Genomic DNA, 17,158 nt, shown 5'->3' with positions numbered 1-17,158 from the left:
AGCATGTTTCTTCCTGCCTCAGGGCCTTCATGCGTGCTGTTCCCTGTGCCTGGAACTCTCTTTGCTAGTCCTTAGTTCCCAGCTCAAGTGTCACTTCTCTAAGGGAAGCCTTTCCTGAATTTCTGACTCCTATTACCTAAGCTCTTATAGCCCCATTCACCTATTTGTAGCCTACAAAGGTGTGATCTTCTGTTTATTTCCATGACTATTTCCTTAATGAAGTCGCTCAGTCATGTCCGAATCTTTGCGGCCCCGTGGACTGTAGCCTACCAGGTTCCTCCGTCCATGGGATTTTCCAGGCAAGGGTACTGGAGTGGGCTGCCATTTCCTTCTCCAGGGGACCTTCCCGACCCAGGAATCAAACCTGGGTCTCCCGCACTGTAGACAGACGCTTTACCGTCTGAGCCACCAAGGAAGCCCATTTCCTTAATGTCTGTGTTCCCGCCTAAACTGTAAGCTCCACGAGGGTGTGATCCTTCATGTCTGCTTTTCATCCTGAGTGCCTGTCACGGTGCTTGGTGCAGAGTGGAACTCAGTAAACATTTGCCCAGTGAATGAAGCCTGGCCTTGTATCCATGGGCTAAATCAAGCTCCAGGCAATGCCAGGGACTTTTGGAGTGTTTTTTCTTTGTTCACACTTACTGCAGTCAGGTAAGAGTTTCTCCTTTGCTTTACTCAGAACAGACTTTCTCTGCATTAAATCCAGGTCACTCTGAGCACTCTGTTCTCCAGCTTTGGTTTCAGATGAGATAGTGTGAAGGTGCTCTGTTGTCTGTGCAGATGGCAGTCTTGGCGATGTTCGCTTTTTATTTTGAAGCCTAGACAGTTGTAGTTCTTTTGGTAACATTTTCTTCTTTTCCTCCTTTTGCTGGCATGTTCTGTAGATGGAGATAGAGCCAAAAAGAATGGGGGAGGGGGGAAAGATGGGTGGAGGGAAAAGAAAAATGGGCAAATGGAAAATAATGGCTGAATTGTCTTAGTGAGTTATGTATGATGACTTACTTTGTGTGTCATTTACAGGAAGTGAATATTGAATTTGAAGCTTATTCTATCTCAGATAACGATTATGATGGAATTAAGAAGTTACTACAGCAGGTATGGTCTTTTATTCCTTGCACGTGAGTCTGCTCTTCTAAGAAACTCCAGGCCATTCAATATAAGTTCTGTCAGATTTGAGTTTCACTCTTTCAGAATTCCCATTCCTGCCTGCCTCGCCTGGAGGGAAGATCGCTCTTTTCCTTTTCCAGGGCTTGCTCCCCTATTTGAGCCTCTGCTCCTAGCCCTCTTCCTCTGATGAACACATCTAAGTGTTCTGTGTCCTCAAGTGCCCTCCCTGTCCTCTTTTTATTACTTGTGCCGTTACTCACTTTTTCTCTCATTCATTCCTCAACTTCTGGGGGTTGGAGGAATTCTCGCGTAATCCCCCGTTTCACTGCTCCGCCATCTGGTGTCACAAGCAGCAGAGGGCTTGGCTCTCTACCGTCAGAGCCTCCAGGGTCTGTGGCCTGATGCCCCCCTCCCCTCTCTTCTCCCTATCCTGACCCTCCCAGCACCTCCTCAATTACCAGCGACTGCCTCTTCTCATAGCTCTGTGCCTTGAGTTCTTTGATTCTCTTCGGCTTTTTCTTTCCTTTTGGGTTGCTTTTCTGGGTCATCTTCCTGGTCAACTCATTTGAAATTTCACTATTTTTATTTGCATATGGAAATGAGAAGTTTTATTAGAAACCATTCTTCGATTTTAATTTAAAATAATTTTTTTCTCTCTTAGCTTTTTCTAAAAGCCCCTGTGAACACTGCAGAACTCACAAATCTCTTGATTCAACAGAACCATATCGGGAGTGTGATTAAGGTGAGCAGGACAGTGGTGTTTATTCTGATTAAATTAGCTCTGTATCCTAAGTTCTTTTGATTTACATCACACAGGCCAGAAACTCAGATTGGAAAGTATTACTGGCTAGCAGGCCATCTCGGCAATCCAGGGTTATTAAATGCAGCGATCCAGGTAGTGGCAGTGGGTGGTAGGGAGACACGGAGGCTGATTCAGAAGAGACTGGGGAGGTGAGATGCGACCGGGCTTAGTGAGTGACCGGGTCTGGGGGAGGGGAAAGGAGTCGAAGAGGATTCCGCGGGGGCTGTCTGGAGAACCACAGTCCAAGCGTGGAGGAGGATCAGGTCAGGAAGGGAACCTGACTGTGGGTTTGTACGTCTTGGTTTGATTTGCGTGTGATACGTGCAAGTGAGCAGTGGGGCAGCAGCTGGAGTGTGGGGTGTTTTCAGCAGATAAACGGTCACTGACATCACGAGAGGGGTTGAGATTGCTCAGGGAGGGCAGGGACGGACTCTGGCTGCACCAGCGGTAGCTGAGTGAGTGAACTGAGTGGCAGAGCCTGCAAGGAGGCTCCGGAGTGACAGAAGCGGGAAGGGGGGAAGCTCTGAGTGGCATCATGCAAAGCAAGGGGTGGTGTTTGGAGGAGGAGGCGCAGGCCGGGCCGAGTCCTGCCTCTGCTGCATCCTCCGCTGGCTCCGTCACCTCTGCGGCCTGACAGGCTGCCCTGCAGCCTAGTGTCTGAGGACAGAACAGTTCTGCTTGGTTCATGGAGCTGTACTTGGAACAGAGCTCTGTGAGGCCGGCTCCTGTTTGCTTCAGTCGCAGTAGCTGGAGAGGCTCTAGCGGGGCTGGAGGATTTTCTTGCACGGTGGCTCACTCCCTTGACTCCACTGGGAGCCCAGCGGGGACTGTGGGCCTCCCTACCCTAGAGAGCCAGGTGGAAGTGCAGAGCACCGTGGTACCGATGCGTTTCCAGCATCTGCTTGAGGAGCAGATGTGAAGGTCCGTGCAGGTTCAAGGGGAGGGCACACAGACCCCCCTCATTGGGAGGAGTGTCTAGGTCAGTGTCAGACGAGAATGTGGGATTGGACAAGGGATGGGGACCACCTGTGGACGGCAGTCTGCCCGGTGACCTCACGTACGTCCATGAGGCGCTCTGTCCGTGCGGGTGGTGCTGGTGTTCCTTCAGAGCGGTGGGTGCACAGGGTAAGGTGTGTACAGCCGGGTCTGGTACCGGCGTGGGCTCTGTGCGTGTAGCCGTCTGCATGAAGTCTTTTTTATATCCCCTGCATCTGTCGTCTAGCTTATATAAAAAAGCAAAACAGCTCCACCCCAGTCTAAGGCTCCACTCTAACGTCATCAGTGTCGGCCGCCTCACTTTGTTTTCAAAGCCAAAATTCTTGAAAAAGATTCTGCGTTCAATTCCCACCTCCTCTCCTCCTGAACACCAAACACCTCCATCTGGCTTTTACCCCCAACTCTCCTGACGTCCTGAAACTGATGGGGTCACTAGGATCTTTGCACAGCAGACACTTTGCAGACCTGCAGCCAGCATGCAGAACCTCTGGTGTGCAGTCAGGAGAATGAAAGGAGTGACACCCTGGAGGCTTCCTCTGGCGGGCTCGGTGGGGAGAAGCAGGCCGCCTGCCCTGGCAGCAGGTAGACATGAGCTCTCGCTGACAAGTATCCTGAGACCCGAGGGACACCAGTGAGAAGCGGTCACTTTTATTTTTGACAAAGTTTATTCTCTGGTTGGGGGATTCATCCTTTAATTGAAATTACACAAATAAATCTAAAGTACAGTCATGGCTTTCTTGGCTCCCACAGTGACACCTGAGGTGTCCCAGGGACCAGACTTCTTCCCAGCACAGGGGCTGCCAGAACTTCCTGCACCCTGTGGAAGTGGGGGATTTGGACTGTTCGAGAGAAGGCATTTTCGAGGGTCGTGGAGGGAAGGGGAACGCTGTGCAGACCGCACATGCTCGCTTAGCTGGAGACTCGGGGCCCAAGAGGTTCGGGAGAGGTAAGGGGTGGGCTGGGAGGAGGCTGGACTCGGGTCAGGCAGGGCGGCTCCTGCGGGGAGGCGGGTGGTGGTGGACGAGGCTGGGCTGTGGTGACCAGCAGGCCCCGTGCTGCTGCCTGGATGCCTGATGGGCTGTCGAGGAGGAGGGCTGAGCATGTTCCAGAGCGCTTGTTGCTTTTCGAGGAAGCATTTGGCAGGCTTCGCCCTGAGGGAGCCTTTTTCACACTCCCTGCCCTTGGCCTAGAGGTACCAGCAGGCTTCGTCACAGTGGCTGGGGGGCCACCGTCTGCTGTTGCTCTCAGGGGGCCTGGGCGGGTCGACACAGCACGTTTCCCTCTGCTGCTTTCCCCTCTCCTCCGAGAGCAGGCGTGCCCTTGGCCTCTCACCGGGACTGGTGGTCTCTCCTGAGCCGCCTTCTCATTTTCTCCTTCGCACCTTCTTATTTTGTTGAGCCTATCACTGACTCGATGGACATGAGTCTCAGTGAACTCTGGGAGTTGGTGATGGACAGGGAGGCCTGGCGTGCTGCGATTCATGGGGTCGCAAAGAGTCGGACACGACTGAGCGACTGATCTGATCTGAAGGCTTCCCTCACCTTGGCACATCATTTGTTTGGGTGACCTAGGCCTTAGCGGCCTTGCCTGAGCCACCCTACCCTTCTGTGTTCAGTAGCTGTGTTTTGTTGTAGAGCCTGGTCGCCCCCTTGCCTGAGGTCCCCTTAGTGGCATGGTCAGCTCAGATCCAGGAGCCATGCCCCCTCATCCTCCCCAGGTGCCAGGCCCCCCGCAGCTCTGTCTGCTTTGACTTGGCCCCTGCAGGCAGTTCCACTCTGCTCTCTGTTCCTGCTGAGGCCCTGGCCACAGGAGGCGCCCTGGCACCACCAACTGCTCCTGTGCCTGGCTGAGCGGCGGTGCTGGGACCCCTTCCCGCAGAAGAAGTTCAGGGACACTCAGGGCAAGCCTGGGTCCCTGCTGTCCTTAGGGGGAAGAGCAGCAGCCTCATTTAATTCATTCAGCACATCTTCCCTGAAGACTTAGTCTGTGCCAAACTCTGTGCTGGGGACTGGGGAAGCTGTGGGAGGAGTTTACAGCTTGGATGAGCGGACAAGCAGCAGGTGAAGCGAAGTGTGGCCGATGCATTGAGTAGAGCCGAAGCAGGAGGTCAAAATGTGAAAGGGTAGGGTGGCTCAGGAATCATGTACTCCACTCTTGTGCTGCTTTTGCAGTTTCTTGTTTCCCCTCTCGCCCTCTTCTCCTCTCCTGCCCGTGCGCTGAGGCATTGTTCATCGTCACCTGTGGTCACGAGTGGCCAGTGCTCTGAAGCATTGGTTTTAGGTGAGACAGTGTTGTGGACACACAGACAAGCCTGGGTGGCCTCCAGCGTCACTTAGGAAACAGACGAAAATGGTTTCCTTAAGGAGGGCTTATCTGTTCTGGACTTACAGTACACTGAGAAGAACGTCTTAAGAGTCAAAAAAGGTATTGAGAGCAGAAAGAGATCACCCAGCCTGTAAGGAGAGGACAGAGTCAGGGAGGTGAAATGATGGGAACAAGGCTGCACAGGTTTAGTCTATGAGGCTTTGCTAAGGCATGACAGGAAAACAGTTTTCATTTGAAATGTGAAAAGATAAATGCCGCCCAGATTCCAGGACTTTGTTCTGCACTTCTCAACCAAAGGTAAAATGAGTATTTTTTTTTTTTTTTGGAAACAGCAAACGGATGTTTCAGAAGACAGCGATGACGAAGTGGATGAAGATGAGATTTTTGGTTTCATAAGTCTTTTAAATTTAACTGAAAGAAAGGTTGGTTTCATTGGGTGGCCATTAGAGTGGTTATTCCTTAGGCCAGAACCTACAAAGTTAATTCTATTTAATCCTTGATGAAGGTGTGTTTTATATCAGACAAAGATACTAGATGTGCTCTTGTGAAATCTTACTGTAATCCTTTTTTCAATATGAAGGTATTTTTGTTTCTCTTTAAATAATCTGTATCCAGTTAAAGTCATTTACTTCCTGTGGTATAGAGAACTGTCCTCCGAGTTTTGAAGAATGAGTTTTCTGATGTCGGTGTGGACACAGTTGTTTTTGCTGTCTCTACAGCTGTTTTGATTCTGAGTCTTCACTGCTTCCTGAAATTGAGGACACTCACATTTATTTGTATTTTCATTCATTTTTGACTCATTGATGGGTTCTAGTTAAAAAAAAAAAAAAAAACCCAGGGGGTTTACCCTGCTTAGAATAAGATGCAGGCTACACTTTATCTTGATTTTTAAGTGAACTTTTCAGATACTTTCATCTTATGAGACAGACTAGAGTTTCTATCCCAGTATGTCTGAGTTAGTATGACCTTCTCTGACCACTGAGTATGGACTAGTAAATAACCAGGTGTAGTTACTTTTGAAAATTAATCAACACTGAAGACTTGTAAAGTGAAAGTCGCTCAGTTGTGTCTGAGTTGTGTCTCTTTACGACCCCATGGACTATACAGTCTGTGGAATTCTCCAGGCCAGAATCCTGGAGTGGGTAGCCTTTCCCTTCTTCAGGGGATCTTCCCAACCCAGGGATCAGACCCAGGTCTCTCACATTGCAGGCAGATTCTTTACCAGCTGAGCCACAAGGGAAGCCCAAGAATACTGGAGTGGGTAGCCTGTCCCTTCTCCAGGGGATCTTCCCGACCCAGGAATTGTACCGGGGTCTCCTGCATTGCAGGCAGATTGTTTGCCAACTGAGCGGTCAGGGAAACCCAAAGATTTGTAAGGTTTTTTTTAAAGGCTTTGGCAGGAAACCACACTTATCTATAAGATACTAAAAAGTAATAGCTCTCACTTTTATGTTTTCTCCTGTGGGTGATGGCCTGTGGTAAAGAGTGAGCCTTCTCTCTGCTTTCTAGGGTACCCCTTGTGCTGAGCAAATTAAGGAGTTGATTCTGCGCCTCTGTGAGAAGAACTGTGAGAAGAGCATGGTTGAGCAGCTGGACAGGCTTTTCAACGACACCGCCAGGCCTGTGGGCTTTCTGCTGAGCGAGAGATTCATTAACGTTCCCCCACAGATCGCACTGCCCATGCACCAGCAGCTCCAGTAAGAGACTGGAGAACGCCTTTCAACAGGCTTTCCCCCAAGTAGATTCAGAAATGTGACTCCAATGGAATACATTGGTTTAAGCACGTGTGTGGGGAGTGCCTGAGATGTATGCGTTACTAATAGTAGGCTTTTTAATAGTTTTAATTCCTTAGGACTGTTGTGACAATAGTCTTAATAATCATAAATATTTAAATGGTATAAAAACAAGAGTTTCATATACACTTTAATGCCCATTTGACGGAAGTTTTTCACCTGCTTCATAGATAGGATTTCTGTTACACGAATGAAATGTAAATAATTACAATAACAGAACAGTAAATTTTTGTCTTATTGTTTATCCTAAATTCCATTGGGATATTCTGTGACGAATGCAACCATTGCCCTGATACTGCCTCTCGGGCTTCTCAGGGTTTGTTATTGTTTTGCTTTAATGCAGGAGCTTTAGGTTTACAAGAATCTTTTAAATGTACGGAGAGATAGGAATTGATATTGCCTGTGCTTTGACATAGAGGAGGATGAAATTACAGATGGACACCCAGGCTTTACAGAGTATTATTTCTCAGAGGTAGGGTACGTCTTTGTGATTTCCCTGGAAATAGTTGGTGCGAATGTGACTAAAGTTTGAAGCCTTTTGGTCTCCCATTTTTCCTTTATACAATTGCTTTTTAGTTTCGCTCTTTGTCCCTTGCCCCCGCCCCTTAGCTGCTGCTCATACTGTACTTGCGGAGCCTGCCTGTTTGTTCTGACTTGTCTTTTTTCTGATCCGCTGGAGTTCATGTTTGTTTGATTTCATAGGATCAGCTTTCTCCTGATCCTGTGCAAGAAAGCCGATGTGGGTTGTTTTGAGTTTCTTAACATTTTTGTTCAGCCAGACATATGGGGTTATGTATGATTTAAAGGAAGGAAGGAAAGAGTTAAGGTTTCATGGCTGTCTCATTGACGTGGTAGTTCAGGGCATCTGTCTGGCCATTTCTGGCAGGCCAGAAATAAGTCCCAGGTGCCAGTGAATGGAGACTGTAGAGGTCACCTGCTCTGATGGCATCGGTCATGGCCGTGTACCCTTGTGTGTTTCAGTTAAATGTTTTAGAAAATCCAGATTCTTAGGTATTTTTAACAGAGCAGTGATGTTGTGTGAACTTGAGACTCATCTGTTAAGTTGCTGTGTATCTACAACTCAGAGCATTAATCTGTGAGTCACCATACCATTTATCATAAAAGGCGCTGCCATAATCAACTGAAGTGCCTCTGGCTGCTTTAGAAGCGTCCAGATCTAACGTCTGTCTGTTAAGCCTGTGTCACCACAGAGCTCCTTGAAGAGGTCTCAGTGGTTTTCTCTGTGCGCTGGTTTGTCCACGGATCTTGTCTGACTCAGCAGGCAAACTTTGTGTCTGTGTTTGTACCTTGTAGGAAAGAACTAGCAGAGGCGCACAGAGCTAACAAGCCGTGTGGGAAGTGTTACTTCTACCTTCTGATCAGCAAGACGTTTGTGGAAGCAGGAAAAAGCAATTCCAAAAAGAAACGGAGCAACCAAAATAAAGACGAGTTAATGTTTGCAAATGCGGAAGAAGAATTTTTCTACGAGGTAAGACTGTCCTGTTCCATCTCTCTGTTTAAATGTAAATAAGGATTTTATTAATAATAATCAGGATTTCTTGCTCTCTCACTGTATGCCAAAGTTCAAGTGTGGCCATTCTGTTTTTAAACCTCCATACCTACAGCGCCTCGGAGCCAATAACCGAGTGGGGAGGAGGTGATTACCGAGCCGATCACGCTGATGGTTGGGCATTTACAGTGTGCTTACTATGAGGTCTTCGTTCTCCCAGCGCTCAGAGACGTGGGCGTTAGCCTGGTGCACAGGTGGGGCGGTGGAGCCACTGCCTGGTGGGTGTGGAAGGCGGGGTGGGCCCTGCGCCCCTGCTGCTGGCTCCCACGCTGCCCTGTGCCCTGGGACCTAGAGGCCGTGCCCCTGGCGGGACTCTCCCTGTAAGCTTGTGCCCGTGACGACAGATGCCAGAGCGCATACTTCTCATGCTGCCTGCCTCTCAAAAATGTTAAGTCTCTGAGAAGGACCCATTTTCCTGGATTGGATGATATGACTTATTTTAAAAGGCACCCACTGAAGACAAAAGCACTATAGATTCAGCTCTGTCCTTGTTTTTCAGGAAGTAAGTAAGTGAAAATTGTTTAAAATGTGTACCTCAGCGCTTGAGGTGGACTGTGTCAGGGACAAATGTGTGGGTGTTTTAAGATGGGTTGGTCACACAGACTTACTGTCCTCACATGAAGCTTTATGCCAAGGAAGCAGCTGGGACAGTGCTAAGACTAGCCTCACGGTTCTTCTCATTAACTGTCAAATGTTATGAGTCTTAATTTCACTTGTGTATCCCAAGATTATTGAGAATCAAATGGGCTTGTGAATATCAATGACTTCAGAATTATAAAGGTGAAAGAAGGTGAAAGTGAGTCACTCAGTTGTGTCCGACTCTATGCGACCCCATGGTGTAGCCCTCCAGACTCCTCTGTCCATGGGGTTTTCCGGGCAAGAATTCTGGAGTGGGTTGCCATTCCCTTTTCCAGGGGATCTTCCCAACCCAGGAATCGAACCCAAGTCGCCTACACTGCAGGCAGATTCTTTACCCTCTGAGCCACGAGGGAAGCCAGGGTACTATCACTCAGCTGCTCGTTCATCTCTTAGAAGTGGGACGCGTCTGCTTCCTCACGCAGGTTAGAAGCCGCCTTGGGGAGCGCTCTGTAACGTCTGCCTGACTGTCCCATTTGAGCTTCGTTTTAACTGTCAGCCTTATTACATTTGCCACACTATTGTACTTCTTGTTATTGATTAAATGAGCTTTGCCTTCAGCTTGTGTGACTTTTAAATTTATGGTTCTTTGGTTTAGAAGGCAATCCTGAAGTTCAACTACTCAGTGCAGGAGGAGAGCGACACGTGTCTGGGAGGCCGATGGTCCTTTGATGACGTACCGATGAAGCCCCTGCGAACTGTGATGTTAATTCCAGGCGACAAAATGAGTGAAATCATGGAGAAACTGAAAGAACATCTGTCTGTCTAACCCATCTCCCACGGACCGTGATAGGCTGGGCTGCACAGGTACCAGAAGACTTGTGGAGGCTTACTGAAAAACTCATGACTTTATTCAGATGAAGGTCCTCTACAAAAAGTAGGATTCTGTCACCCGAGTCTGCGACACATTTACAAAATATCTTTGCTTTTTTAAAATTTTGGTCAAATTAAGAACGGTTGATTAAAACTTTTCCAGTAAGAAGAAAAACATGGGGTAGTAACTTAAAGAACTCAATAAAAACTTCTATTTTTAGTTTTTAAATAACACACAGAGCGTTCTTCCTTTCAGGACCCTGTGTGGGCTGTGGCGCCTCGTCCGCGCCGCCCCGCTGGCCGGCCGCCGCACCACCTTTGGGGCGGGTATTGCACATCAGGCGTCGTGGACGCTCCGCAGCGTCACTGCACACTGCATCTCTGTTCAGTAGTTTCAGGGCACTTGTCACACATCTGCTCCTTTTTCGATGTTGAAATAGGGGATAGGTGATCCATGACCTGCTGTAGAATATCCTTACTTTCACTGGGAGGCAGATTACTGAAATAGTATTGTGGTGCCAGTTGCATAAATCTGTTTAAAACAAAAAATTATTAGTGGGGAGAGATTACCAAACAAACATGATTGGACCCTTCCCAGGCCTGGAGAGTCTGCCTCCAGAGTCTTGATTAGTCTGAACTTCTCAGCGGCTCAGTCTGCCTTTGTAGGATGAGTACTTTGTGGTTCTCGGAGGACAAATATAGCTGCCTTTCTAGGAGAAGCTGGGTTCTGTCACTCTAACCACCGGGGAGACTGGTATTTCCCTCAAGGCCTTCACAGTTCTGCAGCAGGTCAGATCAGGTGCTCGGGAGAACTCTGGGTGTGTGGGAGAGGGAGTGTGTTTGCATCTCTTACTAACAGCACACTTTCCAGCTGCTGCAACTGGACACACCTGTAGTTGCTCTGGCTCCTGCCTGGAAAGATCAGCTGCCTGAGCGTGAGTGGCGTCTTCCCAGTGGGCCTGCACCTGCGGTGGCTGTGAGACCGTCCATCCTCACCGCTCTCCCTACAGGCGTTCACTGTGCAGCCAGCCATCTTCCCAACGGAAGATGTTACTCTGGCTTAAAACCCTCCGACTGCCTTATACCGTACTTAGGATCAACTCCAAACTCTCTCTGTGGTCTGTAAGCCCTCCGCCTCTCGTACCTGCCTGCTCTCAGCCTCGCCTCCGTCCTTCCCTTCCCCGCTTGCTCGTCTCAGCGGTCACCTGTCGTGAGAGGTGGCCAGGCTCTCTCTGTGCCTCTTCAGTCATGCTGTGCCCTGTGTTTCTAGACTTATTCTCTCTCTGCTGTAACCTGAGTCACAGGCCTTTCTCAGTCATCTACAGAGACCTGCCTTTAGGAGCTATGCTCCACACAAACTTAGGTTAGCAGTAGTATAAGCTGCTTATACTGAAAACGTAAGGAAACCCGCCTGCCACCTGAGCTTCAAGTAGGAATTTAAGAGAAAGCCCTTTTGCTCCACTGCACTCACAGCTCAGGAGCGATCTCGGAGGCGGTCCTGATGTAGTTGTTGTTAGCGATGCTGAATTTGTGGAAGAGAACCCACTCGGGCATCTTCCTGGCGACGGAGTAGCAGGACAGCGGGTGCAGCTGTGCGACCTGCTTGTGCGTCAGCATCAGGTAGTTGCCCGCCCCGTCCACGTCCCGAGCGATCTGAGGCAGTGTTTCAGAGGAAAAAAGGTGTGAATGTGGAGATGGGTACGGCAAAAATATTGTTTTAAAAATTCCAAACTACTTCATAGAGAATAAACTACAGATTGGCTACACGTTTTCCATTTTCATACAGAAAGTAAGACGTATACATGTTTTGCCCAAAACTTCAGAGCCAGCGATGAGGATGTTGTTGACTAATTTCATCAGTTTCAGGGCAGCATGCCAAAGCAGCACAGCTGCAAAGGTGAATGTTCTGGTCAAGAAATAAAGCTGTTCCCTGCCACATCGTGGACTGCACATGGACATCCAGTCTTTTACACTTGACGTTTGGCTCATTTAATTCCTCACCATAACCCTGTAACATCTGTTTCCATACAGATGAGGAAATCCATGCTCAAATGCCAGTGTTTCTCACTATGATGTGAAGAATGTATGCATTTCTGTAACAGGCTTTATTAACAGTTCAGAGCAGCTGCCTTAGGCTGCCTTTGCTTCAGGAAAGAAACCGACGGGATGCTGTCTACCTGTCGGGCGCCACATCACCAGTTAAGTGGGAACAGCCAGGTGCTGTGAGGAACTGCAACTGACGTTCAGCCAGGGTGCTGTAAGAGCTCCCTCTGTGATGAGAAAAGATCTCCTGTCCGTTCGGACCTTCTAGCTTAGCTCTTCACTCCCTTGAGGGGACGTGTCTTTAAATACTAAACATTCAGTAACATATGAGGGTTTTCACACCAATAAAATCATCCCCCTAAGTGAGACTTCTGACAGGATGTCCTCAACATGTGAGATTTCTGTAAAGACCACGCCGCAGCCAGCCTTACCCATTCTTACCTGCATAAAATAACCAGACAGAAGAGCTTTCTTTATGTTCAGAGTGTTCTCCTTTGAGCCAAAGGCAGGTTCTGTGTAGGGAAGCTCGATCCGCTTGATGATTTCTAAGAGTTCAGCTCGGATAACCTCTGCCATCCTGAGTGCTGAGCAGTTGAGGAAGTAATCGTGACACCACTTTTCCACACAGTCTGGGAAGGAAGCAACAAAAGGCTGCTGAGATGTGACCTGTCACAGCTGAGAGACCAGGCTGGACACGCTCTTATCTCTGTGTCGTCCCCTCTCCTAAAAAGGTCGTCCCGTGAGCTGGTGGCGGGAGGCGGCGAGGACAGAGACCTCTGGTGGCTCTGCCAGGTGCAGATAGAGTGTGGGACCTGCAGCGGCTGCAGGGACTCCAGGATCCCGCCAGCTGTGTAAAGTGCAGAGTCCTAACACTGACCCTTAATGTGGATCATGAGGGACAGGAAAGACTGTCTTAAAGATCAACATTTTGTCCAGTGTGTGTACAGCCAGGATGTACGTGGCCACAACATTTAATCAGGCTAGGAGGGAAAAGCTTACAGTATACATCTCTCTGCTCCATGAAAATATCTCACGTCTTAATTGTAAGAAAAGGATCACTACTAGGCTGACTTGGGAATTAACGTTACAGTTAAGCTTGCCTACCCGAGTTGCAAGTTTTATTAATATATTGAAAGTCAGTCCCCTGCAGCAGTGTGAAGTCCTCTTTTTCTCCATCTGGGATGACGGAAGCTGGACCCGGTTGTGCCTTGGCTTGGGAGCTCACGAGGCCTGGCATGGGGACTGCAGACCTTCGGCGCAGTCCTGTCCACTCCACTCAGGCCTGCCTGGAGCCGTGAAAGCACGCGCTTGGTCACGTGATGACCAAGTCATCCGGCCTGCTCTCCAAAGATGCTGCCAAATTCCCTGTGTACCTCGCTGACAACCTTTTCTTCTCAGCGTCAAAAAACTAACTCCCCGCTCTGTACCATTTTGCCATTCTGACTGCTGTCATATTTTTCGCTTCACTTCAAGTACTTTTTCACACCCTCTGTTGGAGCAGAGGAGGCAAGAGAAGCACCGTGGAGAAAAAGGAGAACAAAATAACCCTCCTTGCAGCCAGTCCTCTGGCTGCTTCCGCATCACTGCGCTGCCCTCTTGGCCCCTGAGATCCCCTTCCTGTCTTTAAGGCTGGAACAGGAGTTTCCCGTGGAGGAGTTTGCCGTCCCCTTACCCCTTAAGTGGGAACATAAGCCACCGTGGTTCAGACACACCCCGTCCTCTGCTGCAGCTTTTCCACAAGCTACTCTACTCCCCTGAACACCCCTTCTCTCTCTTCCCCTCCTCGGCCAAGCTCCAGTCTCCCTCAGCTCACCCGCCTCTTCATTAATTACTACCACCTGGAGCTGGGGGTGGTGTGTGTGTTTTGTTTTGAGTGATCCACATTCTCTCTCCATCTAGCAATGAACCTGCCATGTCAGAAACAGCACACAGTGCAGCTCTGACTGCTGGGCACCTGGAGATGGCAGTTGTTTCCTTTCTCCCCAGGCCCGAGAGGGCAGGGCCGTGCTGGGCCAAGTCCAGGTCTCCCGTCCCTGTGGCCCCAGCAGGCTGGCTCTGGAGGCTGCGGGCTGAGTGCCAGGGTGCGTGGACGCAGGGCTCTGTCTGCGGGAGCAGGAGGGTATCTCTACGGTTAAACCTGTGGGTGCACAAGGGGGCCTGGAGCACCGTGCTGCTCAGGTGACCCAGGGGCTTGGGGGAGAGAGGACGTTTGCTGAGTCATAACGCAGCTTTGTTCTGGGAAGGAGAGGACGACTAGGAGGTGATTTCTGAGAACGCCGAGCCTTCACTTACGCTCGCTGGCGGCGTTCAGAGTCGTGTCCTGGTAGGCCTTGTAGATATTGATGAGGGTGAAGTGATCTCCGTCAGGATGTAAGAACGTCTTCCAGCAAGACAGGGCGGCCTCCTCAGCTCCACGGGGCAGGTGCGAAAAGCAATTAGGAGCTTTAAGACACAAAAAGTCAGAAGGTTGGCGATAATGAGCCACTCCCTTCAGCACAGCAGGTGGAGGGGGGCTCACTGCTGCATGCAGCCCTGCCCGTCTTCTGGGAATAACGTGTTTTCCTTGTTTACTTAGAAATCAGAGACGCTCAGGGTGAGCTGTCTTCACGCGCATGTTTCTGTTAGCTTTACTCTGACGCTTGGCACAGCGGACACCCTGCCTGTATTACAGCGGAAGCCAGGGGACCTGGGGGCTCAGAGGCCCAGGGACAGGACCGGAACCCAGGTTCTGATGCAGCAGAGCCTCTGATTTGTTCTGCCAGTAAAGGAATCTATTCAAACCTGTAAACCAAGGTGAATGAGGTGGGAGGAGACAGGAAACACACACAAGATCGGCAGGGGTAAGGATACTTCCAGTGACAGTGTTTCTTGACCGGTACCCGTCACTTCAGCAAAAGCAAGCTTGGTCACCTGTCTGATTTCAGAAAGTCACTGGAGTTTTACTTAGGTATTTTTCATATTAAGGTAATTCTTAACACTTTTCTACCTTTTCAATCTATTTGAATTGAAAATATTTCATTCCCATGTCAATGGATCTCATTTAAATCTATACCTGCTGCAGGACAAAAGAACCATCCTGAAGGAATACCTGTCACCATGGCAGCGATGGTTAGCATTTCATCGACACAGTCAAATTCACAGGATGCTAAGATGGACTTGGAGAGTTGTGGATCAAGAGGGAACTCTGACATGATGATTCCGAATTCAGATAGGTTTCCATCATTGTCCAGTGCTGCCAGGTAATCTAAGTCTTCCAAAGCCTGCATCAGGCTCTCTGGTGCTGGGGAAGACAAAATCAACAATTAGAAAGTCTCGTACCACCAAGATGGGGTAACAGGTACTGGATTTTCCCTCCCACACACAACCACCAAATGATAAGCAAAATATGTGAAACAACAGTCTGAGAGACAGAGACCACCAGGCAGTGAATGACAGTGATTCCTGAGAGGGGTCATCACGCAGGAAGCTTTACTGCCCTCAGTTTCCAGGCGTGATGGTAGGAGGGGAACTGGGGGAGCTGCCAGGTTCCCTGCATCATGGAGATGGTGCTGAGGGTCCCTGGAGACTCGGGTGGCCAGAGCTCGAAGGTCAGACTTCCTGAGAGAGCTCTGCAGGAGGACTCAGATGGACGAGGGCCCCTCGCTCAGTCAGCAGGGCCCATAGGAGAAACCACTCCAGGCCAGGAGGGACAGGATCCGTGCCTGGTGCACCCATGCAGTCTACCACAGGCCCGTTCCCACCAGCCAGGCTGCAAAGCCTCACGGTTCATGGGGCTCTGGGGAGGAAATAATAACTACGCTCCCCCACCACCCCCTACCCCATAAGCGCAGTTCCAGTGCCACCTACATAATCCTGAAATCAACCCCTGAAAGGATCATCCTGCAGCCCAGGGCAAGCTTGAGAATACTTCTATGAATGTGAAATGTCCAATATCCCAACGCAGTGAGACGGACTGTGTCTGGCATCCAATAAAAACCACGAGGTAGGAAAATAGAATCCCACAATAAAGAGAAAAACACACCAATCAAAGCTGACCCGGAACTCACACAGATGACAGCAACAGCAGACAAGGAAGAGGAAAGAGCTATTTGCCATTTGTGCATTTAGAGACCCCGAGGCAAGGGTGAGGCCTTGAGAAGTCACAGCCCCCAGGAAGTAAACAGATGGGCTCCTTAGAAAAAGTATTTAGTCCAAGATGCCATCAGCAAGCCCTGAAATCAGAAGTAACACCTGACCTGCCCGAGAAGGTGCAAGAGGCAGCAGCAGAAATAAGCAGCTCGGATTAAACAGGGCAGGAGGGCTGGAGTGCAAACTTAATTACTGAGAGCTGCTTAGAAACCAGTTTCCGTAAGTCAGCAAAGCTTCTTCATCGTAAGTTACAGGATCTCTGGCAACTGTCCCTGTGAGGATCAGGCTGGACAGCCAGCCTCTGTCCCCAGAGGGCACCGCTCCTCATTTTTATACCCTGGAGTTGAGTCGGCTGCACCCAGGGTGACTGGTGGAAACAACATCATGACTCTGCTCCCGGTCCTAACAGCGGAAGAAGAGAACTTCTTGGGGGTTTTATTATGCTAGAAAGAACATGCAGATGATACAGGCGAAGGAGCACTCATAAAAATAACCGCATAAGGTTTGCTAATATTACATCCTACGTTTTGAGCCAGCTCCCCAGTACGGCCCATAAAATTGTAGGTAAAAGCAGGGTTTAGATGAGGATTCTTTACGGCAGTGCTGTTTAAGTGTAATCCGTGGTAGATCATGCTAACAAATGGAATGTCGATGTTTTAGTGCCAGGCCTCTTCTTTACAACACTGCAAAATCACGCTGCTTTATTCCAAAGGCAATTTCAATATGAACAAAACATCATTTTTATTAAGCTCTACTGCCCACGGCCGCTGTACTCCCTGCGGGATAGCTCGCTGCAAGGTCACACGCCTGCCCCACTGCCATCACTCAGAGTCACCTGGAGGGCTACTGACACACTCTCTCCTGCACCCTTTTCCCACGGAAGCCCAAATGCCACGCTCCAACGTGGAATCTGCGTTCTCATACCACAGCACCTGCAGGAAGGCT

At 49.4% G+C, this 17,158-nt stretch overlaps 2 protein-coding genes across 2 annotated transcripts in view; one reads left to right on the top strand and one right to left on the bottom strand.

The window, feature by feature from the left end:
• The window catches only part of BCCIP (BRCA2 and CDKN1A interacting protein), a 16,792-nt gene extending 6,516 nt beyond the window's left edge, over positions 1 to 10,276 (top strand). The window contains exons 2-7 of the mRNA XM_010859156.1: positions 1,021 to 1,095; positions 1,769 to 1,849; positions 5,563 to 5,652; positions 6,740 to 6,927; positions 8,338 to 8,512; positions 9,828 to 10,276. Coding sequence (XP_010857458.1) covers positions 1,021 to 1,095; positions 1,769 to 1,849; positions 5,563 to 5,652; positions 6,740 to 6,927; positions 8,338 to 8,512; positions 9,828 to 9,998 — 780 coding nt within the window. The 3' untranslated portion in view covers positions 9,999 to 10,276. The remainder of the gene's footprint in view (positions 1 to 1,020; positions 1,096 to 1,768; positions 1,850 to 5,562; positions 5,653 to 6,739; positions 6,928 to 8,337; positions 8,513 to 9,827) is intronic.
• DHX32 (DEAH (Asp-Glu-Ala-His) box polypeptide 32) overlaps positions 10,054 to 17,158 on the bottom strand; it is a 36,834-nt gene continuing 29,729 nt past the window's right edge. Inside the window, exons 7-11 of the mRNA XM_010859157.1 lie at positions 15,174 to 15,366; positions 14,378 to 14,527; positions 12,527 to 12,714; positions 11,514 to 11,695; positions 10,054 to 10,574 (exon numbers count right to left, since the gene is read on the bottom strand). Of these exons, the coding sequence (XP_010857459.1) occupies positions 10,406 to 10,574; positions 11,514 to 11,695; positions 12,527 to 12,714; positions 14,378 to 14,527; positions 15,174 to 15,366 (882 nt within the window). The 3' untranslated portion in view covers positions 10,054 to 10,405. The remainder of the gene's footprint in view (positions 10,575 to 11,513; positions 11,696 to 12,526; positions 12,715 to 14,377; positions 14,528 to 15,173; positions 15,367 to 17,158) is intronic.

The sequence above is a fragment of the Bison bison genome, unplaced genomic scaffold, assembly GCF_000754665.1.
Source record: "Bison bison bison isolate TAMUID 2011002044 unplaced genomic scaffold, Bison_UMD1.0 scf7180017864456, whole genome shotgun sequence".
Taxonomy (NCBI): Eukaryota; Metazoa; Chordata; class Mammalia; order Artiodactyla; family Bovidae; genus Bison; species Bison bison.
The sequence above is the reverse complement of the archived record's forward strand: the minus strand, read 5'-3'. Positions and strand labels throughout refer to the sequence as shown.